The sequence below is a fragment of the Bubalus bubalis genome, chromosome 4, assembly GCF_019923935.1.
Source record: "Bubalus bubalis isolate 160015118507 breed Murrah chromosome 4, NDDB_SH_1, whole genome shotgun sequence".
Taxonomy (NCBI): Eukaryota; Metazoa; Chordata; class Mammalia; order Artiodactyla; family Bovidae; genus Bubalus; species Bubalus bubalis.
The window spans coordinates 92,936,811-92,963,898 of record NC_059160.1 but is presented as its reverse complement, the minus strand read 5'-3'; the positions used below and the strand labels follow the sequence as shown (position 1 = coordinate 92,963,898).

The following is a 27,088-nucleotide window of genomic DNA, read 5'->3' as shown; positions in this document are numbered from 1 at the left end:
TTCAGCTGCAGGAACTATCAGCTGCCTGAAAAGATTCTGTCTGTTGAGAAGGCAACGTCGAGGTAATCACCACCTGGTCCCTGCCCAGTACAGAAATGTCCAGACAGTCCCCTGCTGGGTGGCATGCAGACTTGATATGGTCATTTCCACTACCTTCCTGGGGTCCGTTCCATTACTGGACAGCTGTGGTCCTTACAGTGACCCAGAGAATGAGCCCTGGAAATTCTTTCTGGGACTTAGATCTTTGAAGACATGCATCACATCCTTTCTGAATTTCGTCTTCTCTGGTGCAAACACCACAGCTCCTCAACAGGACCAACAAAGAGAGGGGTAGGTTCTCTAGGGCGGAAACCTGGGGTTTTCTGATGAGCTTTCTCTGGACAAAGCTGGGCATTTCCCCTGCTTCTTAATGACAGATAGGCAAGAAAGAGGCAGCCCTGGAAAAAATTAAGCTAGGAGATCTCTGAAGGGGATAACTCTCCAGGTCCCTAATTAGGATCACAGATAAACGCCTGATTAGACCACTCCAGTCTGCAAGGGCAGCGTATTCTGCTCACTATCAGAAGTGCTTTGTTGCTGCAAAGGGCTTGGAGATGTCTGTTCCACAAATTGCCCATGGCCTCAGGACCTTCAGCAGGGCGAAAGGAGATAGAGGAGCAACACCCTTTTCCGGTGTTCAGGGATGGACAGAATAAAAGGGAGCGGTGCTCTGGGTGCCCCATCAAAAGTTCTCTCTCCATTGGTGACTGCTTTACTCCAGCTCTGCCACCTCAATCTCTGCCACTATGAGCTGGCAACTGAATATCAAGTCTGGTGGTGACAAGGGGGGCTTCAGTGGGCACTCGGCAGTGGTGCTGAGGAAGGTTGGGGGCAGTGCGGCTTCTTACCGTGCACCCAGCAAAGGAGCTGGTGCTGCCTTCGGAAGCCGAAGCCTCTACAGTCTCTGTAGAGGGGATCGCTGTGTTCCCCTCAAGGTGGCTGGCAGCAGTGTTTGGACTGGAGGTTACAACTTCAGGCTTGGCTCTGGGTATGGAGGGGGCCGGGCCAGCGGCTTCGCCAGCAGCATGTTTGGCAGTGTGGTCCTGGGGCCTGTGTGCCCATCCATGTGCCCACCTGGGGGCATCCACCAGGTCACCATCAACAAGAGCCTCCTGGCTCCCCTCAACGTGGAGCTGGACCCGGAGATCCAGAAGGTGCGCGCCCAGGAGCGGGAGCAGATCATGGCTCTGAACAACAAGTTTGCCTCCTTCATCGACAAGGTGGGTCTCCCAGGTGGATAAGACAGTCCAGTGAGATGTGCGTGATCCCTTTCCGCCTGGCAGTGCACAGGGCATTGTGGATGGAAAGGTTGCTGCTGGATCTCATGAAGGGCTCTGTGATCATAGCACGACCTATGAGCTAGGTAGCACGAAGGAATAAATGAATGTGTTGCTTTCTTTTACAGAGAAGGGTGGAAATTTTGGTAAAGGGTAGCCCTACCTTGAGGAAGAATTGATGGGAATCTGGAGGTCAACTAGACCTCTAGCCCTTCAAGGCAGATGGACGGCTGATAGAACCATCACTATTCAGAGGGAAGGGCTCATGGTACAGAAGAAACACTTAGCTGAGACAGAGGAAGAGCATCTCCTGGGGCTGGGTCAGGCAACAGAAGCCAGCTGTGGAATCTCCTTCTTCAATGAGTTTTCAGTGACTGGTTTTGCCTGGAAGGCTACAGAATGAACCCTTGTAAAGGGTCTTGTTTGCATGGAATTCCATGAGTGGGGAGTCAGGACTGGAGCCAAGTGTCTTTAGAAAAATCTGTATAACCTGGTAGGGTCCATGGTGTTTTTCCACGGGACTTGTAGCATCCATCTGATTTCAGGTGAGGTTCCTGGAGCAGCAGAACCAGGTGCTGGGGACCAAGTGGGAGCTGCTGCAGCAACTGGACCTGAACAACTGTAGGAAAAACCTGGAGCCCATCCTCGAGGGCTACATTGGCAACCTGCGGAAGCAGCTGGAGACGCTGTCTGGGGACCGGTTGAGGCTGGACTCGGAGCTGAAGGGCATGCGGGACCTGGTGGAGGACTACAAGAAGAGGTGAGTGGGTCCAGCCAAGGTCATGGGTCATGCTCCCAGAGGCTCCTGGGATCATCCAGTCTCTGGGCCACTTTCTAGGAGGGGAGGGAGCAAGCACCGGGGTCAAGGGCTCACGCCCCTCCTCTGACTGTGAAGGAAGGACCACCCCTATTTGATGAGAACTTCTTACCTGGTTAATGGGAAGGAGTTCCTTTGCTCATTGATCCACCAATGGGTTCAGTGACTGGTTTGGGGCACCCGGATATTTTCCAGGGTCCAGAGAATAGAATGTTAATGAGGCAATTAGGGGACACAGGACTGCCATCACCAGCCCCTGCAGTGCTCCAGCAGATCCTGTGGGGACTCTGCATCCCCAGCACTTGCCTGGTCAGTGTGAAGAGGGGGTCACCTGGCCAAGGGAACTGAGACCTCTGTATCTTCTCTCCTTGCCCACAGGTATGAGGTGGAGATTAATCAGCGCACAACAGCCGAGAACGATTTTGTGGTGCTCAAGAAGGTAAGAGCGAGAAGAGCCTATGGACTCTGTTTTCCCTTGAATCCCCATCCTAACCAGCCCTGCTCGGGACTCCAGCCCTGGTCTTCTTCTGGGAAGGGGCTGGTACCTGAGTGGAGATGGAGTCATATTCTGGCCTCTAGCAAGGTGGAGAGGACACACGCCTAGGATATGGGTGGAGACAGATAAGAGAGAATCATGGTCTGGGAATTGGAAACCTCTGGCTCAGCTTGGCCTTCCTGTGTGACTTGAGGAAATCTACTCTACTTCTCTGGGCTTCATTTCCTCTAGGTGTAACAAAAAAAGAGCAGCCCCCACTTCTTTATTTATCCCCAAAGATGCATAAGAGAGAAAGCCAGTATTGAGGGTTTTTATTCACCAACCTGCTTCCCTTGGTGGGCAAAAGATAGGAAGTTAATTGACTTTTAGGGCAAGGACAGGGCACCTGGTGGGATGTGGGTGATATTGACCAATGGCTCTGGGTGCCTCTTGGCAGGATGCAGATGCAGCCTTCACGGTCAAGGTGGAGCTCCAGGCCAAAGTGGACTCTCTGGACAAAGATATCAAGTTCCTTAAGTGTCTGTACGATGCGGTGAGGACACCCCCCCTCCCCTCCCCCACCTCTTTCCAGCTGAGAGATTCTCTGGCTCTTCCAGGGAGATGCTAATAAGAAGGACTGAGGATAAACAGAATTAAGGGTGTTTTGATGGGAAGGTGCAAAACCCTGCACTGGGAGGCCATGGAGGTATAGGATCCTGGTCCCTGGAAGCCATATTCACAGGAAAAAAAGTCTCACTGGGGCTGTGATAATGACCTTGGCAGTAGGCAGGTAAAAATGGCCCCATGAGGTCCTAGATTCCTGATACTGTGAATTGCAAGAAATGCCTCCCATGGCCTGCTACCCACATGGGGTGTATCCTGCTGTGTGAGCCTTTTCCTCAGCTCCAGCAGGCATTTCTTCTCTCCACTTTGGCCCATTCTGCCAGGCACCACAGGCCCAGAAGTCTGATGGGCAGAGGAAAGGAGGTGGGGGAAGGACCCTGACTCTGTCCTCACCTCTCAACTCAGGAGGTGGCCCAGATCCAGACTCACACCAGTGAGACCTCTGTCATCCTGTCCATGGACAACAACCGTGACCTGGACTTGCACAGCATCATTGCCGAGGTCCGAGCCCAGTATGAGGACATCACCCTGAAGAGCAAGGCTGAGGCCGAGGCGCTGTACCAGAGCAAGGTGAGGACTGATTGGGTCTCCCTCCTCCACCAGCCTTCCTTTCCTGGGAAGGGACACGTCCACCAATGGATGTGAGACATCCCTTAGGAGATGTGTTGAATGAAAGAAGGGTTATAATCAATGTCATAGAGACATTCTACTCAAAAAGAATTCTTGGCAAAAATCGTTATCAAAGATAAGCCATAAAACTGGGTAGGCATTTCCAACAGAGAGGGACAGGCCATCCTCTGATGGAGGAATGAAGTGAGGTGCTCTTGCTACAAAACAGGGATTAGGTCATGTCACCATGGGGAAGAAGGAGAGTAATAAATATGGAGGAGAGTAGCTATGGGTGACCTGTAGTGGGACAGAGTAAAGAAGAGGATGCCATGAGCTTCCCTCTGATCAGTGTGGAAGGACTTCCAAGAAGAAGAGGTGGGATTCTAGGAGCATTCTGGGGGATGGAACTTATGCTTTGAAGTAAAATCCTTCTAGGCTGTCACTGAGAAGACCGTTTACCTGGGGGCCCTATGGGGCTTCACACCTCCCAGCTTTCTTGGTCATTAAATCCCATCAACAGCAAGGACCACAGGTTCCTTGTTCCCTGTCCAGGGCTGTGTCATCCTCTCTTTTCTGAAGGACTGGCCAAGGGTGAGGGGAGGATCTGAGCTACAAGTTCTGAGCCAACAATCCCACCACCTCCAGGGTACATGCATGCAGTCCTTAGCCTTGGCCCTTCATCTGTCATTAAGGAAGGATTGTAGGAGAATGTAAATTTCATGGGACCAGGGACCTCACCTATATTGCTCACCTCTATATCCCCAGTACCTAGAACAGAACCTGGCCTTTAAAAGATTCCTCTATAAAGAGGTGCTAAATCAATGGAGAGGTTCAGAACTCTTCTATTTTGGAAAGTGAAAGTGTTAGTCACTCAGTCATGTCCGACTCTTTGATACCCCATGGACTGTATGTGGCCCTCCAGGCTCCTCTGTCCATGGAATTTTTCAGGCAAGAATATGAGATTGGGTAGTCATTCCCTTCTCCAAGGGATTTTCCTCACCCAGGGATCAAACCTGGTCTCCTGCATTGCAGGTGGATTCTTTACCAACTGAGCCACCAGGGAAGCCCTATTTACTTTGGAAGTGCTTAATACATGCAAACTGCATTTTCCCTTTATCCTCCCCCAGAAAAGATAGTCAGGGAGATGAGAAAGGAGGATAGGCCCAGCAAATAGATTTATGCTTAGAGAAACAGGTGGACTGCTTGGTCAGAATCAGCTCCAAACAGCTGGAAGGAAAACCCAGGTCCTGGCTCTATCACCTCCTGCTGCAGAGCTATCTCCCCTGGGTTGCTCCGGTGGTGGAAGGGTTTGCTCAGGACACTTTCTTTGCCTGGGGTGGTGAGGGATATGCGGGGAGTCCTGTCTCATCACCAACTTCCTGTCTCTGGAAACCAGATCCAGGAGCTGCAGCTGGCAGCTGGCCGGCAGGGGGACGACCTGAAACACACCAAGAACGAGATGTTGGAACTGAACCGGCTCATCCAGAGGATCCGCTGTGAGATTGTAAATGTGAAGAAGCAGGTGGGCAGCAAGCCCGCAGAGAGCCCAGAGGCCGGGCTTCACCCTCCGTAATGGAGAGACTGGCGCCCATCCTTGAGTGAAGAGCAGATGTCCCCTGCCCTACTTGGGACTCTCTGGACCACTGATGGTCCCTCTTCCTCGCCATACCTTGGGACCTGTACACTCTGAGCTGGCACCCTGCTCAGAACTGGAGGGGCCTTGCCCTTATTGCACCGGACTCTCACAGATCAGATAAGGAAACTGGGCTGGAGAGAGCAAGGGGCTCTCCCAGGGTGTCCAGCTGGTTATTAGGATTAGAATTTAGGTTTCCTTTCTTTTTTCCATCTTTCGCAGGCCTTTTCTGTGTGCAGTAAACCTGCCCCATGTCCCCTTCAGGTATGCCCCTCCAAGGGCAGGCTCCACACCTCTTCCTCCCACTGGACACTCAGCGCATGTAGGGCTGGGGGGGCCCTCTCCTTGGGACCCTCAGTGGCCAGTTAAGGTCCTCCTCTCACTTCTCTCTCTGGGTGACCAGTGAGGATGATAGCAGATGAAGATGCTCTGGGTTGTCTGCCCTGTACCCATCGCCTTTCCAGCTGGGGGACCCTGTCTTGTCTGAAAGCAGAAAAACATCATATCTTTGGGGAGATGATTTTAAGGGGGTAGGGAATCCTTCCCCAGTTGACCCTGGCAGGTCAACTCTGCCCAGTGATAGAATTGCCAAACCCGGAAGAGCTGAGCCGGCTCTCCTTCCTGCACCCCCACAGCCTTCCAAGCCAGGTGATGTGGGGAACACGGGGCCTGCTTTCCAACTCAACACGTGGCTGATTCACGAACTCTATGAGGACCGTTTCTCTGCCTGGTAGTATTTGCCATCACAGTGCCACTGGATGTTTTTCAGGGCCCAAATGCTCTGTCTGAGGCCATGGATATAACCTCAGGCCCTTAACCTCTTGTTATATGGGAAGGTTCCCCTCTTCCATTCAGGCCAGACTTGGGGAGCATTTAGATAGACCCTCCCTGCAGAGTGCTAGAATAGTCCAGAGATGTACACTGTTGGGTGCTAACGGGTAGGAAGGGCCCCTGCTGGGAGACACCCTGCAGGTAGGAGTCTGATCACAGAGGTGCCTTGGCATGCTGTCGGATTCTTGGAGGCTCCAGGTTGGGGTCTCAGTGTGATTCTCCAGGACAAGGTGGACTTGAAACCGACAGCCACTGGTTTCAACCTCAGGCACTAGACAACTTGCAAACATCCAAATCTCTTCTTGCAGTCCTGAAATCCAACCGCTCTGACAGCTTTTCATGGACTTTTAAATATCCATCTACAAAAGAAAATAGAAGCGACTCAGATACTGTGTTGGCTCTGCAGCAATTACTTGCTACCACCTTGGACCTCATCTGTAAAGCGAGGGGGGTTGGGACCTAACCGTTAAGATCTAAACATTACTCTGGGTTCTGATGGTCTTCCCATCCATCCTTTGCTTTTCAGTATGCCAATCTGGAGACGGCCATCGCCGATGCCGAGCAGCGGGGAGACAGTGCCCTGAAGGATGCCCGGGCCAAGCTGGATGAGTTGGAAGCTGCCATGCACCAGGCCAAGGAGGAGTTGGCCCGGATGCTGCGTGAATACCAGGAGCTCATGAGCCTGAAACTGGCCTTGGACATGGAGATCGCCACCTACCGCAAGCTGCTGGAGGGCGAGGAGTGCCGGTGAGCGGGGCAAGGGAGATGCCACGGTGAGGGCAGAGGACTGTGGGTGGCTCCCTGCTGGGCCAAGGGACCATTTGGGAGGTAAAAGAGGAAAGACAGCAGTGCTCGTGACATGAGCACAGAAGGGGGCTGTTTGTTGATTGAGCTCAGCTTCCTGCAAGAGGAGGTCAGATGTGAAGCACAGGTGGTTGGGTGGTGGCATGAAAAGAGCCAGTGGGGTCAGACAGACCTGGCTTTAATCACTCGCTTTGCCATATGTCAGCTATGTGGTCCTGTGTCTGTAAATTTTATTATTTATTTGCTCATCTGTAAATGAGCAAATAAATAATCTTCCATTTTATGGAGGATTGTAACCTCCATAAAATGAGGTTGTTTTAAGGATGAATTCAAATGATAGGCATATAAAGGCAGGAACCCATCAAAAGGCTCAGCCAAACTAGACATTTCCCTGAGGTTTTATCCTTCTCTAACTTTCTGTCTTGCAGGATGTCTGGGGAGAATCCCTCCTCTGTGAGCATTTGTGAGTATCCCCAAGAGACGGGTCGAGTTGGGGATTCTGCCTGGATGGGAAAGCTGGGGACCACAAGATAATGTGATATCACCTCCAATCATTGTCACCCCTCATCTGGGGGCTCCTAGTACTGTCTCAGGAAGGGTTCTCTGGCTTCAAAGGAAGCCTATTTGCCTTCTGTCCCAGGGAATCAGTGACTGAGTAATGCCAACCCCATTTCCTTCCTGTGTCTCTCTCCTGGGCATCGTCATCCCAAGAAGGGGTTGAGAATACGGACCGGTGAGACAAACGGTTCTAGACTGTCTAGGAGGGCAGGGACCATTCTATCCCAGGTTGTCCTCACCTCGCACAGAGCTTGCAGTGTAACCGGATCTCGACCCGTCCCTGCAGTGTTTTTTGACCGCCAAGGGTCGCTGTGGGATGAAGGGGGTGGCTCGCTGACTGATGCTGTCATCCTTCTTCCCCTGTTCTGGGTCCTTCCACCACAGCCGTCATCCGCAGCAGTGCAAGCAGCTTCGGCTACCACCCTGGATCCTCGGCCAGCACTGACCTTGGGGCCAGCACCATGGCCAGCACAGGGACCAGCAGCTCCAGCAGCACCCAAAGCGGGCAGACCAGGGCCAAAGGGGCACGAGTGGGAGACCCCAAGGACTCCCAAGACAAGAGCACCCCAGTCAGCAGCCAGGCAAGGAAAGCTGCCCGGTAAAGCCCCTCAGCTGTAAGGGTTCTCTCGGCTGCTGGGAGAAGAGATGCTCTTGCCTTGCCACCTCACTTGGAGATGTCTGGCACAGCCCCCACTTCCCCAGAGCCCTAGGACCACCCGTGGTACATGCAGCCACCCACATGCACTGTGGCCTGTCTCACTGTCAAGTTCTGGTTGGCCTCATCCTCTCCCGTTTTCAGGTCCCATCTGGACTTAGTGACTTCCTTTTTCCCTGCTGCCCTCGGCTGCTAGGAGACTTATGGACACAAGCTATAATTACCTTCTTGGCCCTGGAACATCCCTAAGAACATCCCTAGAGAGAGGACAGGAGGGAAGAAAAAGAGGAAGAGGGCGAGGGAGGGCAGGACAGTTTTCTCTATGCTTTGGTGGAGTCAGCAGTTGTCCGAAGGCTTACTTTGCAACCTGGAGGCGGTAGCAACTCCTATATGTTAAGCACTGACTACATCTATTGCCTTTGATTCTCATCCAAGTATGCAAAGTAGATGCAATAAGCATCCTCGGGACAGAAGAGACCCCCACCCCCATCCTCTGAGCGACTGTGGAACTTGCCCCCTTCACTCCCTGGGTGCTAGGGTCAGGAGTTGAGCCCAGGCCTGGTTGACTCCAGGGTCCATGTGCTTTTACACACCACTGTCTCTTTAATGAAGGGAATGTCAAACTCACTATTATTTAGATGCAGGCAGCAGACGTAAGTTGCCTTTCTGTCAGTGGGTATGTGTTTATCTTTGGGCCTCTCTCTGGGGCTGTGTCCTGCAGTAGCTTCTGATTCTCAATTCCTGCTGCCAGGCGCTGTGTTCAATGAGGGAAGCTTGCTTCGTCTCTGGTGGTACCACCCAGCCCAGAAGTCCTGGTTCTTGTTGTAAATATTCCTAAGGATGGAGACACCCGGTTCCTCCTTGCCTTGACTGAAGGATTCTGAATTTCTGCCACATGTTCAATAAACTGTCCTTGAGTAATGTCCGAGGTGCATGTCTGTCAACGTTTCAATTTTTCCAAACTGCCCATCTCCGATGATGATACATTCCATCTCACTCACGGGCACAAGCCTTTCAGGAACCTGGAGGCTGCTCTGGAGGTGAACTCAGACCAATGGGAGAAACAGACACACACACAAAGCCACACACTCGTACAAATCAGGGAAGGGCAGCCCAGTGCAGCAATGCTGAGAAGTGATCTGAACAGGGAAGCTAAGCAAGGAAGGCTTCCTGGAGGAGGAGGAGAGTTTAATCAAATAATTAGAGAAGTGAGAACATAGGTTCTTAAAAAGAATTTAAATCACACCATCACAGTAAATTTCAGCTTAGGTTTTGTGTGCTGGTCTTGTTGGTTGGTGGGTGGGGCGGGTGGGAGGTGAACAGATTTGGCAGTAGATTCTTAGACATGGCATCAAAAGCTCAGGCAACCAAACAGAACATACAGAAAATGGACTTCCTCAAAATTAAAAATTTCTACACATCAAAAGGCATTATCAAGAAAGTGAGAAGATAATCTACAGAATGAGAGAAAATATTTGCAAATCACGTATCTGATTAGAGTCTGCTTTTGAACTGTGATGTTGGAGAAGGCTCTTGAGAATCCCTTGGACTGCAAGGAGATCCAACCAGTCCATCCTAAAGGAGACCAGTCCTGGGTGTTTATTGGGAGGACTGATGTTGAAGCTGAAACTCTAATACTTTGGCCACCTGATGTGAAGAGCTGACTTATTTGAAAAGACCCTGATTCTGGGAAAGATTGAAGGCAGGAGGAAAAGGGGACAACAGAGGATGAGATGGTTGGATGGCATCACCGACTCAAAGGACATGAGTTTGGGCAAACTCCGGGAGTTGGTGATGGACAGGGAGGCCTGGCGTGCTGCAGTCCATGGGGTCACAAAGAGTCAGACATGACTGAGCAACTGAACTGAACTGAACCCAAAGCATATAAAGAACTTTGACATCTCAATAACAAGAAGATGACCCAATTTAAAAGTGAGCAGAGGAATCCAATGGACCTTTCTTCAGAGAAGATACACAAATGGCCAGCAAACACATGAAAAGATTCTCAACATTATTAATCATCAGGAAATTCAAATCCAAACCACAAAGTGGTACGACTTCACATTCACTAGGATAGCTGGAATAAAAAATAATAGAAAACGAAAACCATTGATGAGCTGTATGTGAGACCGAACACTCTAAAACTCCTAAAGGAAAACATAGGCAGAACACTTTCTGACATAAATTGCATAAATTGCAGCAATATCTTCTTTGATCCACCTTCCAGAATAATGGAAATAGAAACAAACAATGAACAAATGGGATCTACTTATACTCAAAAGCTGGGAGTCACCACTTCCTCCGTTCTTAAAAAAGAATGTAATAAGAACAAGGCAATCGGCTCTCACATGTGTGCCACTAACAGAGAGGAACGGACACTTGGAGGTCTGACAGTGATAGCTAATCTAAGATGGGGCCTGTGGTCAGGTGGACTGTCATCAGAAACCTGGGTACACAGGTGTAGACACGTGCTCATCAGCCCACAGACTCAAGCCTATGGAATATTTAACCACTGGTTTAATTAGGCACTAACACATCACAGAAGGTTTCAGCCACAGGCAACTGAGACAGCCATGCTGGTCCTACTGGCTGGACACCATTCTGCTTAAGTTTGTATTCACGACCACCCGTATGAAGATGTGGGCCCCCACACGGCCTCTGACACCTATGGGAACACGTCTATGAGCTGGTGAGCAGTGCTTACAATTCACACCATAAGCCCGGAGACTGGGGCCAAGGAGCAGAGAGCATCGTCCAGCCTCAGGGGGACCTGTTAGGCTGGAAGGATGCACAGAGCACCTGGGCAATAGGGTTGTGTGCAGAAAGCTGTGGCTGCCCTAGGGAGGGCTCAGGGGAGGTTTCTTAGAGGAGGAGTGTTTTTGTTTGTCTTAAAGGATAGGACCAGTCTGCCTTGGTGGGCAGGAGGCTGGGAGAACAGCCCAGGGCATGTCATCAGGGGAAAGCATGATGAGTGTGAGAAACATGCAATCGTCTCATAAGCACCCCACCCAAGTCCTGAAATTATATTGTCTTCAAAAGAGCAAAACAGGCTAAGGAGAGTAGGGGTCAGATCTGCTTGGAGAGTCAGGGACAGGAAGAAGAGAGCAGGAGGAGTTGGTGCTGCTGAGCTCAGCTTCTCACACGCTTCAGGGCGGTCATGTACACTGGACATTTGCACACAGGAAAGCCAGGACAGCACAGAGGCGAAGAGCACAGATGGCAGCCAGGCAGCTTACCTCAAATCCTGGTTCAACTACTCACTAGCTGTGCAACTTCCAATAATTTACTTAACTTCCTGTGCCTCAGTATCTTCATCTGTAAAATGGGGATAATAACAGTACCTGCCTCACAGGACTGAAGTGAGAATTAAATGAGTTAATATGTATGTAGTGCTTAGAGCAGTGTCCTGCAGAGCCCGCACTGTGTGTTCGTCAGGATCATTACCATCATCATTATTATTTACAAGATGCCTCCCATCCACCTCGGGGAGCAGGCGGAGCAGGTATTAGTACCCCCTGTTTTAGAGATGTAGAAACAGAGGATTAGGAAGCTGGGAGACCTACCCATGGTCACATGGCAGGACCAGGGCCTGGATGCACAGAGTCCTGAGTCCACACACCTTGCCAGAGGCTTGGGGTGCGCTAGAGAAAGGAGATGACCAGCAAAGCTCAAAGGAGATGGTCTTGGCCACGGAGTTGAGCAGGGAGGAAATGAGGGGGGACGGGGCAGCCCTGGAATGCACCTCTCTGGCAACCAAACAGCAGGGTGGGAGCAGAGCCAAGTGTTTGAGAGGACAGTCTTCCTTGGCTTTTATACCCCGGCTCCTCTGGCATGAGCTCACTTTCGGCCTTGCCAGCTGCAAACCTGCTAAACAGCTGTCCTGCCCCCAGATGGATGGCTCTGACCATGGCCAAGTCCCCCAGGAACTGTGCTCCAACTGTCAGGCTTGGGACTGAGTGTCCTGCCTGCCTGAAACTATAGGAGGATGTAGGGGGATAAAGGGGGTACTTGTGCAGGATTCACAGACAACATGCTCTTTTCCTGAGTCCATCTGCTGAGCAGGGCTGGCAGGACTGGAGCTGATGTCATCCAAATAGCCCAGCTCTGCTGCTGCTGCTAAGTTGCTTCAGTCGTATCCGACTCTATGCAGCCCCATGGACTGCAGCCTACCGGGCTCCTCTGTCCATGGGATTTTCCAGGCAATTGTACTTGAGTGGAGTGCCATTGCCTTCTCCAAAATAGCCCAGCTCATTCTCCTTAATTCTGGAGACAATTATTTGCTCCAAGAACCACCTGCCCCTTTCTCAGCACCTCCAGCCTCCCCCACCCCACTCCTATATCAGCTAGATTCTGCTTCCTCAAACATGTGTGGCTCAAACTCTGTCTGGCTCAAGAGCCCTCAGTGGCCCTATCATTCGCCCTGTCCCATGCACAGGGTGGGATCCAGGGTCCCTCAACCCACGGTTTCCCTTCACTCATAATCACGCTGGCCTGAAGGGTCTTTGCCTCACAAATGCCCTTCCTTCTGCCAGCCTGGGTTGCTTTTACTACTCCTCAGGAAGAGCCTACCCAAGCCTTTTTTCCTTGAAAGACTGACATTCAAACCCCTTCCTCCGGGTAGTCCTTGTGGATCCAGTGTCCCCAGGTCTTGCCTTTCCTCTGTGCATTCCCTTTTCCTTTCACCCAGCAAATACCCTCTTGGATTGTACTAGATTTTCTAACTCTTCTCTTTCTCAAACCTTCTCTGGAGGCTTATAGGACCCCAGAATGCTGAGAATAGGGAGCCAATGGATCCTGCAGAGGCCATGAAATCACATGAATGTGCAAAACTGATCATTCTCACAGATGTAGAAACAAAAACATAAAGAAAGCTACAGATTATTTGTGTAAATTGAACAAAACATTTGGTTATAAAACCAAGAGCCATATAAATGTAATTCATTTAACAAGCAATTTAAAATTTCCTTGAACATTCAAGCTAGATGTTCTTGGTAATCTGGGGGTTTGAGTCTCTGAACACACTTTCCCCACCAATTCACAGGTGAGTAAAAGTGCAGCTCAGAGACTTCCATGCCTGGCCCATCATCTCTCAGAATTTAATTCCCACCTGGAAAACTGGGCAGGGCTTCCCAGGTGGATCAGTGGTAAAAAGAATCTGCCTGCCAATGCAGGAAACATGGGTTCCATCCCTGGGTCGGGAAGATCTCCTGGAGAAGGAAATGGCAACCCACTTCAGTATTCTTGCCTGGAAAATCCCAGGGACAGAGGAGCCTGGCGGACTACAGTCCATGGGGTCGCAAAGAGTCAGACATGACTGAGCGACTGATCACACACATACAGACAGAAAGCAGCCACCCCAATACTGCAAAGGGCGCGAGGGGAAGATGAAGACGGGACATGGGACGTGGTAGATCCCATCCTGTCTCCTTTACCAGCCTCCCCAGGCAGGGCACTCTGTCTCCTCTTGCCCGTAAGTTTCCCCAGGTCTCAGTTGAGTCTGGGGCAGGGCCTTTATAACCTTGGTGAACTATAGCTCTGAGTTGATTTTCTTTAGTACCTCCCTTTATCCCTGCGGCCAAAACACCAGTAAGCACCCCAGGAGCCCCACCTGGGCCCACCCTTCCTGTGAGTGGCCCAGAATGTTCCTCCTTCCTCTTCTATCATCTGCATCAACAACATTGGGTGTTGCATTCCTAATGGCCAGTATCTAATTAACTAATTTATACTAAGGTGTTAATGACTTGTTAATAGCTTGATGAGATGCTTTTTCCAGGAATTCAGAAACTAAGTTCTCTGAGGGCAGAATGCATTTTATTGCCTCCCTCAGCACTTGGTAGGTGCTCAGTGAGTGTTTGATAAAGGGATCAGTATCAATATAGTTGGGCTTCTCCTGGTGGTTCAGTGGTAAAGAATCCCCCTGTAATGCAGGACCCACAGGAGATGCAGATTAGATCCCTGGGTTGGGAAGATCCCCTGCAGAAAGGAATGGCTACCCAGCTCAGTATTCATGCCTGGAGAATCCCATGGACAGAGGAGCCTGGAGGGCTACGGTCCCTAGGGTCGCAAACAATTGGACACGACAGAAGTGACTTAGCATGCACACATCAATATACTTAATATTTGAAAAATGCTTCCTATCAAGTCTTGTAGCTAGAAACACTTATTAGACAGTGGCTATTATTATTTCTAATAGAGATTTTTCCATTATCAGAGATGGTCTGAACAGAGAGATTCCCTGAGCCTGGGACCTTTGGGAACACCAACTACTCCAGGTCCCCCAACAGCAGATAACACTGTATGGGAATGTGCTAATTCAGACATCCTCTTGCTGAGGAAAGGAAGGGGAGAGAGGAGGAAAGGAGAGGACAGGCTGATTCCTAAATTCTACTTTTGGTCATTGATTAATATGTATTGAGCGTTGAGATACACCAGGCAGTTACCAAGCATTTACATGAATTAATACATGTAATCATCACAACTACCTCATGAGAAATTTTTTTTTTTTGGTTTTTCCTTTTAAATGTATTTATTTTTCTATTTGTTTTGGCTATACCATGCAGCATGCGGGATCTTAGTTCCTTGGCTGGGGATTGAACCCATACCCCCTGTGATGGAAGTATGGTGTCTTAACCACTGGACTACCAGGGACCATCCATGAAGAACTGTGATCCCATTTAGAGCTGGGAAGCAGAGGCTTCATGAGGTGAAGCCGTGCTGGGTGGTAGCGTGGGACTGAGACCTTGGGAGCCAGCTCCTGGAGCCTGGGCTCTTACCTGGTGCCATTGAGGTGGATGCAAGCGCAGAGGTTCCCTGAAGTGCACCATCCCAGCGGTTTGGTGGCTGTTCAAACCATTGTCAATCCTCTCACACCTGGGAAGGATGTCCAGAGGCTAGTCCTGTGCCCTGAGGGAAGATACAGAGGGAGGAGTCAACTGGGGGCCATGGAACCCTCTCCCAGGCCCCTGGCCCTAGGGAACATGGCAGCCTCGGCGCAGCAGTCAATGGACAGAAGAGTCCTGGATTTGGGGCTAAATCCAGGAGTTTAAGCAGGATTTTGAAAGACTGGAAGGATTTGGACCAGAAGAGATGGGGGGAGAGGGTGTTTCAGGCTGGGTAAGAACAGTTTGGTAAAAATTTGAAGGTATTTGAAGGTGAGCCCTGTGGGTGTCCTTGGCAGAGCAAAGGAGCAGCCAGGAAGGAGGTTGCTGGATGGGGTGGAGGCGGGGTGGCAGCTGCAAGGACCCTGAAGGCTGTGCTAGGGAGCCACCATGCCTACCAGAGAAACACACAGCCAGTGGAACCGTCGAGGGGACCACCCTTGTGTGAGGACTGGGTTCCAAGAGCTGAGAAAGGCCTTGAGTGCCGCACCACAAGCTCCGGGACACGCTGCCTGACACATGGTGCACAGTGGAGATTCACTGAGGGAGAAGGGGGGGGCGGAGGTGCCTACTAGCGGATGTCTGGGAAACTTCTATCCTCCTTAGGAAGGAAGATGCAATGACACGCAATGCAGGCTTCAGAGGAAGCTCATGGGAGCTGCCCGCAGAGTCTCTGTCCTTCTGGCACATGGCAAGAACATGCCAAGGGGTGAGGGAGATGGGAGAGTCAGACGTGGGCTCTGCTGGCCCAGGAAGACCTGCAGGAAGAGACTGAGAGGAGGGAGCAGCAGAGCGAGAGAGATAGAAGAAAGGAGGGATGGAAAATGGAGAGGAGGGATAAAGCAGGACGGAGACAGGAGATGGGAGGAGAGAAGGAGGGAAAGAGAAATCCTGGTGAACCACTCAGACAAAATGGCAGGGGGAGGCTGGGAAGGAGCGCATGGCTGGTGGGGTAAGGGATTTCAGGTCAACCCCCTAAACAAAGTGACAGAGAGCCCCAGACCAGCCTGACCCCAGATTCTCTTCTCTTCTGTGTCCACACCCAGCTGAGAGTTACAGCCCACCCATGGGGCCCCAGCAGGTATCTTTGGGAAATGGCAATCTCCAGAGGCAGAGCCAGCCATGGGCACAGCTGGGGCTGCAGTTGCAGAGGCAATCATGGGGGAGCACTGGGGTCCACTGCGGGAGCCAGGTGGGAGAGAAACTGCGGAACGCAGGAGGGAGGGGACAACAGGCAGAGTCTGGGGCAGGGACCACAGGAGTGTCTGAAGCAGGATGCACAGTGCTCCCTGGGCCCCGCTCTGGGCCAGACCTTCATCCTTGGCTTGCCTGAGTGTTGAGGGATGTGACGGAAGTCCAGTCTCATCTTGACAGTAACTTCTTCATTTCGATTTTTAACAGATGGTTCCTGACCAAGTTGCTCCACATCTTATTAGCAAATACACATTGGAGGAGAGACATACATGACAAAATGGATGTTCAGGAGGCTTCCCCTGAAACCTCCAGGCCCTGGACGAGCCTCTGTCCACTGTGTCCATATCTCTTCCCAATGGACTCTGGGAGTTTCTCTCCCACCTGCCTGACACCATCCTCCTCATCTTCTCCATTCTGCCCAGGTGCTTGAAAGGCTAGACATCCCTGTGTGCAGGCATGCTCAGTCACTCAGTCAGGCCTGACTCTTTGCGACTCCATGGACTATAGCCGGACAAGCTCCTTTGTCCATGGGATTTTCCTGGCAAGAATACTGGAGCATGTTGCCATTTTCTCCTCCAGAGATCTTCTGGACCCAAGGATTGAACTCGTGTCTCCTGCTGCTCCTGCATTGGCAGGTGGATTCTTTACCACTGAGCCACCTCGGAAGCCCTAGACATCCCTTGCACAGCCTCTAACCTGTCTTATTTTGAGAGTTTGAGAGAGGTGAAGTGTGGCAATCCCATTTCTTGGAGAACTTACAGAAGCTCAAGGACCCGCTGTGTCCAGGGTTGACTCTGGCCTGGGCTGTTCATGTCACTTGCCAGGGAGAGGGTCACTCCACCCCTGATACTCCCCAGAGAGAGCTACTGTCCTCTGTGGGTTAGGAGATGAGGCCATGGGTGGGGTGTGTCTCAGGGGGCCTGGGGAAGGGTGAACAGCTCAATGAATGGCCCCTTTCCATGAAAGAAGAGGACGCAGCTATGCTTAGAGCTCCCAGATATTCTACCCAGCAACCTTCCCTGTCCAGGGAAGTCTATCTGCTCCCCCTGATCCCCAACAGGAAGCCCACAGCCAAGAGAAGATTCATCAGGATAGAGATGATGAAGAGCCAATGACACCCCCCTGGAGAGGCTGGGGCCTGGGGCAAATTACCCTATAACAGCGGGTTAATTAGATAAGACCCAAATTACATGAGCAAGGCTTGCAAGCCCAGCAATTTGATGGTTTCATGTTGTTTCAGAGGTGGGGAGGCTTGATCTCTAGCTCAGCACAGAGAAAATGACTTCTTGCTCGCAGGCAAGCCAAACCCACGAATTAAGCTCTTGACTGGCCAGCCACGAGCCCCAGTGCCAAGCGCATATAAAGGAGGGCACCTGCCAGTCCTCACTGCAACCTGCAGAACCGTGTGGGAATTTGCCTTCGTTCCTCCAGCATCCAAGCTCCATCTCCACCAGAAGCATGAGCCGCCAATTCACCTGCAAGTCGGGAGCTGCTGCCAAGGGAGGCTTCAGCGGCTGCTCAGCTGTGCTCTCCGGAGGCAGCACGTCCTCCTACCGGGCAGGAGGCAAAGGGCTCAGCGGGGGCTTCGGAAGTCGGAGCCTTTACAACCTGGGTGGCATCCGGAGCATCTCCTTCAACGTGGCCAGCGGCAGTGGGAAGAGTGGAGGTTATGGATTTGGCCGGGGCCGGGCCAGTGGTTTCGCCGGCAGCATGTTTGGCAGCGTGGCCCTGGGGCCCATGTGCCCGACTGTGTGCCCACCTGGAGGCATCCACCAGGTCACTGTCAATGAGAGCCTCCTGGCCCCACTCAACGTGGAGCTGGACCCCGAGATCCAGAAAGTGCGTGCCCAGGAGCGGGAGCAGATCAAGGCTCTGAATAACAAGTTCGCCTCCTTCATCGACAAGGTGGGTCTGCTAGGACCTGGGGACCTGCAAACAGCTCTTGTCTTTTCTTCTTGGAACATGTGCTTTTGTTACAGCAAGAGGGATTGAGGTTAGAAATGAGAAGGCGCGGAATTCAGGGTGACCGAATTAAGGTTTCCCGTATAGTTTTCCCTGAGAAAAGACAGGTAGGTCAATCTCTACTGGCAGAGGCTTGTCAGGGTTACTGAAAGGAGCTCCAAAGAGAAGACAGACCCTTGCTTCTTGAGAGCCAGCTTGGGGCTACTGCTAAGCCTGGGCCCAAGCAGGCTATATGCAGGAAGGGGCCAGGGAAGCTGTCCTCCTCTATCATTGCAAGCTGATCTCATCCTCTAGTCCTTTGACAGAAGGACTGGGAGCATCAGCGAATGGTCCTTCATGGATGGCTTGGCCATGGGCATTAGTTTAGGTGGGTGAGGACTCTCTTGAGAGGCAGAAGAGCACAGTGGGGATGAGGTCTCCACCGTGCTCTAAAGTCAGACCTGGTTTCCACCTTGGCCCCAACACTGACCAGCTGTGTAACTTCCACCTTTGCCTTATCACTGACCAGCTGTGTGACTTTGTGTGGCTAAGCCAGTCACGTAGCCAGCTGTGTGGACGGGTGGAGAGTCATCCACCCTGTTTATGCCTCTGTTTCCTCATCTCCACCATGGAGATAATAACCTACCTCTTGGGGTCACTATCAGATTTGTGAAAGAAAATGCATGTGAAGATCTTGGCATGATGCCTGATGCATGCTAAGTACTCCCCAGATGGCGGTTACTGTTATTATCACTTTTATCTCTGAAAGCTGAAGGAGGGGTGTTGAGAAGGAGAAAAATCAAAGGTCTGGAAGAAGCCTCAAGGGATCATCCAGTCCAGATAGGTCCTGCCTTTTTGTAGATAAGAAATGATTGCTCCCATTTTGCAAGTCAGCAAAGGCATGGGGCAATACCATTCCCAGGGTCATCTCCGGGCAAGGGAAGGTGCAGTTGGAGGCTCAGCCTCCTGACTCCAGACCCAGTACTGGACACTGGAGGACTCTGCTGGCTACATGACAGTCAGGCACCAAGGATGGGTCAGCCCAGGACAAGCCTATGTTGTGACAGTCAACGGCCATCAAAACCACAGCTCTGGACTCCAGTTTGGAGCAGTTCCTGCTGCCTCTGCTCACTTCAGGGGCTGCACTGTCTCTGTGGCTTCTTACCCTCTAAGCCTTTTCACATCTAGAAGAGCAAAGTATTCTGAGGTTTGGGGTCTGCGGAGATGGGAGTGGACTGACCTTGGGTTGAGTTGGTCAAACCTCATTAAGGAGTGAAAGTCTGGAGACACGGAAAGAAAGACAAGCATGAAGACAGTCACCTCTGTGAAAAAGGTGGTCTGCCTGGGGTGCCTCTGGGCTCAAAAGCCTGGAGGTTTCCTAAATAATTTTAGTCCCTAGAAGAGTACAATCCCATAAGCCCAGGAATCCAGGGACAATGGGTACATGCTATCAGCCATCCAGATGTGGAGTCCAGATGTGCATTGTGGTGTCCTGGGTGTAGGGTTTTCCCTGTGGTGAATACTCAGTCTTATGGATAGGCTTGAAAGAGTCAGGATTGCTTAAACCAGACCAAATGCTGGAGGATCTGCTGGAAGCAAGCTGTTTGACCAATCCCACCTCAACACTGAAGCCCAGACAGTTTTCTGATGTCCTGTGTTTCTGACTTTAAGGAACACAACCTTGTTTAAAGTAGCTGCGCTCACATATGATTAAGAGAAGTCACATTCAAAACAGAAAAACCATAAGTCAACCCAAACCAAACAAGAGCGGTGGCTGCAGATCCACCAGCTCTGGTCAGTTTCCTGGCCCAGTGAGGCTACAATGGCATGGGAGTTCTGTCTGTCCATCTGCTCCATGAGCCAAGTTTGCTCTAGGGAAGATGGTTCTGAGGAGCAGGACTAGGGGAGTAGGAAGAGGCCTTGAGAAAGATGGAGTTGGACTCTGATGTCCAACTCCTTAGAGCATGTTGGATGTTGGACTCCTTAGAACACCCAGGAGTTCTTGGTCTATTGAGCCTCTTGATCATGAAATACTAGAAAATGAAGAGCAGATTCCTGTCTTTTGAGTGGTCAGCCTTTCCAAAGATGGATTCAGCCTGACTCTGTTGCAGTAAATTCAGGCTCACCCCTGCCCTGGACTGGTTTGGCCATACTGGGTTCAGAGTGATCAGATGCACGGGTTATTGGAACATATATCTGGGTTCAGTTCTGGGCTCTGATATTTATTAAACCACTGGACCTTGGGAGAGGTCAACTTCTCAGTTTCCTTTCCACAAAATAAGGTTAAAGATGCATGCAACTCAAATAGCTGTTCTGACAGTAGAGGAGAAAATGCAGGGGGACCGCTTTGCCCAGTGCCCTAGAAGTGACGGGTGTGGTGGTTTCCATGGAAGCTCAACATTTCTGGGCATCGGGTTTCAGGTGAGGTTCCTGGAGCAGCAGAACCAGGTGCTGGAGACCAAGTGGGAGCTGCTGCAGCAGCTGGACCTGAACAACTGTAAGAACAACCTGGAGCCCATCCTCGAGGGCTACATCAGCAACCTGCGCAAGCAGCTGGAGACACTCTCCGGGGACCGGGTGAGGCTGGACTCAGAGCTGAGGAGCGTACGGGACGTGGTGGAGGACTACAAGAAGAGGTGAGTGGGGAGGGGACTCCCTGTAGCTACATGACTGTCCCTGTCCCTTTTGAGCAGGAGTGGGCAGCTAACCCAGCTTGAAGTTTTTGGAGGCAGGGGGCAGTGTTCCTTGTCATACCAAGCAGAATCACCCCAAGAAAGCTCTGGGACTTGTTCCCTGCTCCTCTGGCCTGGCACTTGGGGCAGATGGGTGGCTTCCTTCAGGATGTTCATGCCACATGCTCTTCCTCATTTTTGAAGCTGAATCTCCAACAATCTCCTTCTTCCAAAATTGGTGATCACATCCCCTCCTCCAGGAAGCCTTCTTGCCTGGCTGGCCCCACAGGCCCTGGACTCTGCAGGCCCTCCAGCATCTGTGCCCTCTGTCAAGCACACTGCCCCCAGCTCAGGATCTTCCCTGGGCAAGCGAGGGTTCTCGGTGAGACATATTAACCAAAAAAGCCCTGGCATTCCCACAGGTATGAAGAAGAAATCAACAGGCGGACAGCGGCAGAGAATGAGTTTGTGCTGCTCAAGAAGGTGAGGTGGTAGGCTGGTCTGGGGTCTGGGGCTGGCCTGGGATCTGGTGGAGCTGAGCCTGCCAGTGTGCTCTGCTTTCAAAGAAAGTGAGCTTATTCCGAAATGGTGAGGGAAAAACCACGATGCAAGACTATCCAGAGAAGGCAAAAAAAGACAGAGAGGATGGGGGCATTCTTGAGTGCTTAATGGGGGCAGAATTCTCCCACAGTGAAGAACAGCAGAGGACAGCACACAGAAGTCCCCTGCAGCTGCAGGCCTGGCTTGGATGCCACAGGATGACTGACAGCAGCCTGGCTGGGGCTCCTTTTCTTAGCGGGGCACCCCATCCCTACTGCCGAGAGAGCCCACTAGCAGGATGGGGCAGGGCTGGGCCCTCTGCTCCTTCCTCCCCTTTCTCATGAGCCTCCCAAAGAAGAGAGGTGGCTAGTTCCCTGTGCAAGGGAGCAGCCTGCGGTGTGCGTTGCCCTCTTGGCTGCAGTGGTGGTGACCTGGGGATGGCTGGGCTATCTTTCAGGATGTGGATGCCGCTTATGCCAATAAGGTGGAGCTGCAGGCCAAGGTGGACTCCATGGACCAGGAGATCAAGTTCTTCAAGTGTCTCTATGAAGCTGTAAGTCTATCTCTCCATTCCACCCCTCTGAATGCTACCATTAGGGTAAGACTCTATTCTGAGACACCCAGGAGGGACACCCAGGCCCCTGGTCTCATCTATTCATCTCCATTTCAGCCCTGAGAGGCTCCTCATCTCCACTCTCTGGGTGGGAGGGAAATGGTTCTGGCCTTACCTCCATGGCAGCGGGACTCCGTCTGGGACCTGGAGGGAACTCGCTATGCACCGTGAGCAGCAGTCTTGGTTTGGAGCCTCTAAATGGCATCACTGGGATTTGTTCACCTTATGAGGGAGGTTGTCGACCTCCATCAGTCACGTCTTGAGACCATCCCTGATTCCCCCGCAGGAGATTTCTCAGATCCAGTCCCACATCAGTGACATGTCTGTCATCCTGTCCATGGACAACAACCGTGACCTGAACCTGGACAGTATTATTGACGAGGTCCGTGCCCAGTATGAGGACATTGCCCTGAAGAGCAAGGCTGAGGCTGAGGCACTGTACCAGACCAAGGTGAGCTGGGCTGAGGCTAGGCCGGGGAGGGTGACCCCCTTAGACAGGAGGGCTAGGCCAGATCATTCTCAGAGTGGAGACAATATCCAGTTAAGTGTCCGCATGGCCTGTCCCCATGACATCACCAACCCAAGCCACCATGCACTCCCACAACACACTCATCACCCCTAACCATGGCTCTATTCTTTGGGTCCCCAGTTCCAGGAGTTGCAGCTGGCAGCCGGCCGGCATGGGGACGACCTCAAAAACACCAAGAATGAGATCTCGGAGCTCACCCGACTCATCCAGAGAATCCGCTCAGAGATTGAGAATGTGAAGAAGCAGGTGAGATGGCTGGTTGCCTTTGCCTGGGGCAGATGGCCACAATTGGTGGGGGGTGGGGGCGGAGGTGATGAATGGGCTGAGGGTGTCAGCCTCCCAAATCTCTGCCCAGGAAGGGAAAGGGGCCAAAGAGGTCACCTCATCAACCTCTTAGAGCAGGCATCCCTGGGGTGTCTCAATTGCGGCTCAAGTGCTGGGGGTATGGTAAGCACTTGGGAAATAATAGTTGGTCCGAGAGCATCTCCTTCCTCATGCTCTTATCTCTGACCCCACACACCTGGGCAGCCACTGACATTGTACCTTCAATACAGTGTTCCAGTGGTCTCTTCTCCCAGACTTTAAAGTCAAGAGCAGAAGGCTGAGCTTTACTCTCACTCACTTTGTATTCTCAGCATAGGCTGGCCAAATAAATGACTTTGCAAGGAACTGAGTGGTGCTGAATCTATCAGGGCTGCAGAATGCACTATTTTTCATCCACCAATGTCTAAACACAAGGCAGTGAAGCTAAAGCTAAGGAAGGACTTGCCAATGCCAGAAAGGGCTCCAACTAGAAGAGGAACAGGGAGGTCTGACAGGTGGAGGTGGGCGTGTCTGCTTCAGAATCTCAGAGAATGAGTGGGACTTGGATGTGGATGATTCCGGGGAGCCCTTCTGGTTTCCAACTCTCCAATTCCCTGTTTAGGCTTCCCACTTGGAGACTGCCATCGCTGATGCCGAACAGAGGGGTGACAATGCCCTGAAGGATGCCAGGGCCAAGCTGGACGAGCTGGAGGCCGCCCTGCACCAGTCCAAGGAGGAGCTGGCCAGGATGATGCGGGAGTACCAGGAACTCATGAGCCTGAAGCTGGCCCTGGACATGGAGATCGCCACCTACCGCAAGCTGCTGGAGAGTGAGGAGTGCAGGTAACAGGGGACGCTCTGGCAGGAAGGCCCCAGAGGTTCAGGAAGGACCCAAGAAGAAAGCCCAACAAATCCTAATCCAGAAAAGATGATTTCTTGGGGAGTGAAGAGATGGTGATACTAGGGAAAATAATAGAATTGATAATACCCACCCAGACATGAGTGCTTACTTCATACCAGGCACTGTGCTACGTGAATTGGCTCATTCAATCCTCACAACTTCCCTGTGTGTACCTGGGCACACTCCCATTCCCGCCAAAAAGAAAAAGAAAAACACATTACTTGTTCCATCTTCCTTAACTGCCCAGGTCCAAGATGAGCTTGTGAGAGATGGGCAGCCACTCCAGCATCCCCAGTGCTCTTGGGAGAAGGAAAAGATCAATGCCTGGGTCTGACCTTTGGGAGGTGTCATGCTGTCTCTCAGATATTAAACCTCATTAGGTTTAACTTGGATGGTTGCCTGGTTACCCCAAAGATTCAAGGATGTCCCCCATAACTTCTCAGGCTCTGTGCCAGAGGAGCCCTGGAATTTCCATAGGTGTCGGTAATACCGAGTTCAGAAACCCACGTTAGTCTGGTGGGGGCACTAGCTTTGAGGTTAATAGATTGCAGGTTGAATGACTGCTTGCTCTTATTTCTCCCCTTGTTAACAGGATGTCAGGAGAATTTCCCTCCCCTGTCAGCATCTGTAAGTACCTGTATGCTTGGACCTAAAACTGTACACTCTGTGGACTTGAAAGGGCCTTAGTTATACCCCACGTGTGGAGATGAGCAATCTAAGGACCAGAGAGGGAAAACCTTTGGCTGAAATCACACATCCAGATAGCGGGGCATGGCCAAGCAATCAGGCCTCCTGACTCCCAGCTCAGGGCTCCTTCCCACTTATCACTTTCTCCCTGTTCCCAGGGGACGGCAGCTAGGAAGGCTCTCACCATGGGAATGGGGAAACAAAGGACATGGTGCAAGACAGAGTATGGGTGAGAGGCCCGGAGAGCCAGGTTGTGAGGTTATGATCAGACCCGGGCTGGGGGACTGATGGACCTCGGAGGTCAAGCTGATAGTTGTTAGATCTCTAGATTTCTCACCAGGGTTAAGAGTTAAATCGTAGCTTCCCAAAGATGCCCCTGGAGGACAGCTGGAAGGAGGCAGGAGGAAGAGGCTGGAGATTGAGAAGTTTAGAGAAAAGGCTAACAGAAGAGGCAGGAGGTGTTCAGAATGACACGAGAGTCAATGGGTACCTGGACCAAAGAGGTGGACCTCTGAGAGTTAAGAATCAGCTGGATTGAGTATAAGCTGGGCAAACCAAGGGTAGGGCATGGGGGGAGCAGTCTCTGCAATATTGTCCCCAGTGGGGAGGGAGTTGACTGTGACTGGGTCCCCCAGCCAACCTGCTGTTCCAAGAAGAGCTGCACCTGTCCTGGGGAAAGGCGGCCTCCTCTGGCCCAGGCCCTAGCTGTGCCTGCGGGTTGCTGACCCAGCTCTCCCCTCTGCTCTCCCCGCGCAGCCATCATCAGCAGCACCAGCGGCAGCGGCGGCTATGGGTTCCGGCCCAGCTCGGTCAGCGGAGGCTACGTGGCCAATAGCGGCAGCTGCATCTCTGGAGTGTGCAGTGTCCGTGGCGGGGAGAGCCGGAGCCGGAGCAGCACCACCGACTACAAGGATGCCTTGGGGAAGGGCTCCAGCCTGAGTGCCCCCTCCAAGAAAGCCAGTCGGTAGAGTCCGCTGCCCTCCCGCCATCCCTGCGTCCCCGCTCTGGCTCGCACACTTGCGCTCTCCGCAGCCCATTGTCAGCCCCATCCCCACCCCTCCCAGCCTGCTCTTGTACCTCCGGTGCTGGCCTTGGCCGCTCACTTCTCCAGACTGTGTCTTCCTGAACCTGGACAGGTGTGGACAACTAAGCTTGGTGAAATTCCTCTTTGCACATGCTGGAGTTTGCCTCCTTGGCTGTGGTCCCTGAACCATGCCATGGGCTCCCAGCCTTTCGTCCTCTGCACAGCCTTTGACTCAGTTGCTGATTACTCTGTCTGGCTCCGTGGGTCTCAGACCCAGGCCCTCTTCTCACACTGGGGCCTTTGTCCCAGCTCCTGCTTGTGGTAGGAGAGGGCTCTGTGTTCAGGAAAAGGAGGGCTGAAAAACAGACGACCAAGCGAGACCATCCCCACCCCACCCTGTCTGGCTCACGACTCATTCTGAGTGGACCGAGTACAGCTCAGGGACTCTTCCTCATTCTATCCTGCACCCACAAGCAGGGAAGAGGAGGCCCCTTCATTTCTCCTTTCTCCTTAAAGACCCTCCCACTGCATCCTCAATAAACAGCACGATCTGATGGCTTGGTCTCTGAGTGGTCAAGGTGCGCGCACGGACCTCCGTTCAGATGCTCATGTGAGCAGATGCCCCACAGGCACACGGACACACACATTACACCATGGCATATCACCTGGGCAGCCCGTATTTCCAGGTTAATCTTCTCTGTAGAGCAGAAAAGAAGATGCTCTCTGAGCCCATATGGCAGAGGGGCTGGGAGCACATGTTGGGCTGTAGGGACATGAAGTGTGGACAAAAGTTGGGAAGAGAGAGGGAGAGGGCGTGGGGGAAAGAAAGGGAAAGCATAGCCAGGGTGTGTGTGTGGCCTGGTTTGCAGCTTTCAACAAAAGTGTTGCCTGTGTCCACTGGCAGAAATGGTCCTGCTCTTGGCAGAGACTCTGGTCTCTTTCTGAGAACTGCTTAGTTTCCTAGATGGTGGGAGCTTGGCGGGCAGTTATCTGCATTTGTTCAACCTGTGCCTCACTCACAGTCCTGGCCTCTGGGCAGGGCGGTGGATCTCCCAAGGAGGGTGGAGGTGGTAGGGACCCAACCCCCTGGCCCCTCTTAGAAAATCTAAGATAGCGAACAGGTTTTCAGAGCCTGAGCCCAGGCTAGGGCGGAGTCAGTTGGGCGTGGGGCAGACTGTGAGATTTAGTGACTGTGCGGTTGGTGGAGGCCATTCCTGCCCTGTGGTGGGAAGGACTGTAAGGAGGCAGATGGATGGATTCCACAGCAACCGTAGAGAGCTGGCAAACCTCAGCCAGGAATTCCCTGGAGTTCACAAGGGCTTCCAAAGATGGAGGAGGAGGGATTGGATAATAGGATGGATGGGCTAGGTTGGCAGATAGAACTTGAGAGTAGTGGCTAGGGCTTAGAGCAAGGCCACAAGGCCAGGCTTGAACCCCCTACCACCCAGGAAGTGACCATTGGCCAGGGCTTCCAGGCTGCCCTC

The 27,088-nt window shown here is 52.1% G+C and overlaps 2 protein-coding genes across 2 annotated transcripts; both read left to right on the top strand.

Annotated features, from left to right (window-relative positions):
• The first annotated feature begins 712 nt into the window (after nucleotides 1–712).
• On the top strand, nucleotides 713–9,243 carry KRT74 (keratin 74). The gene is made up of 9 exons (XM_025282458.3): nucleotides 713–1,259; nucleotides 1,862–2,076; nucleotides 2,512–2,572; nucleotides 3,066–3,161; nucleotides 3,638–3,802; nucleotides 5,238–5,363; nucleotides 6,832–7,052; nucleotides 7,538–7,572; nucleotides 8,052–9,243. The coding sequence occupies exons 1-9, from the start codon at nucleotides 786–788 to the stop codon at nucleotides 8,267–8,269; spliced, it is 1,611 nt and encodes a 536-aa protein (XP_025138243.3). The 5' UTR covers nucleotides 713–785; the 3' UTR covers nucleotides 8,270–9,243.
• An 8,524-nt stretch (nucleotides 9,244–17,767) lies between these two features.
• KRT71 (keratin 71) lies at nucleotides 17,768–26,158 on the top strand. The gene is made up of 9 exons (XM_006046591.4): nucleotides 17,768–18,299; nucleotides 20,757–20,971; nucleotides 21,430–21,490; nucleotides 22,005–22,100; nucleotides 22,447–22,611; nucleotides 22,810–22,935; nucleotides 23,615–23,835; nucleotides 24,486–24,520; nucleotides 25,337–26,158. Exons 1-9 carry the CDS (start codon nucleotides 17,853–17,855, stop codon nucleotides 25,546–25,548), a joined length of 1,578 nt encoding a protein of 525 aa, XP_006046653.1. The 5' UTR covers nucleotides 17,768–17,852; the 3' UTR covers nucleotides 25,549–26,158.
• The last annotated feature ends 930 nt before the right edge of the window (nucleotides 26,159–27,088 follow it).

Excerpts from the sequence above, each read along its gene's own strand:
- KRT74 (XM_025282458.3), top strand. The coding sequence starts at position 786 with ATGAGCTGGCAACTGAATATCAAGTCTGGTGGTGACAAGGGGGGCTTC. Across the intron at positions 3,162-3,637 it reads TTAAGTGTCTGTACGATGCG|GAGGTGGCCCAGATCCAGAC; the intron begins GTGAGGACACCC and ends CTCTCAACTCAG. Across the intron at positions 7,573-8,051 it reads TCCCTCCTCTGTGAGCATTT|CCGTCATCCGCAGCAGTGCA; the intron begins GTGAGTATCCCC and ends CTTCCACCACAG.
- KRT71 (XM_006046591.4), top strand. The coding sequence starts at position 17,853 with ATGAGCCGCCAATTCACCTGCAAGTCGGGAGCTGCTGCCAAGGGAGGC. Across the intron at positions 18,300-20,756 it reads TCGCCTCCTTCATCGACAAG|GTGAGGTTCCTGGAGCAGCA; the intron begins GTGGGTCTGCTA and ends ATCGGGTTTCAG. Across the intron at positions 23,836-24,485 it reads CTGGAGAGTGAGGAGTGCAG|GATGTCAGGAGAATTTCCCT; the intron begins GTAACAGGGGAC and ends CCTTGTTAACAG.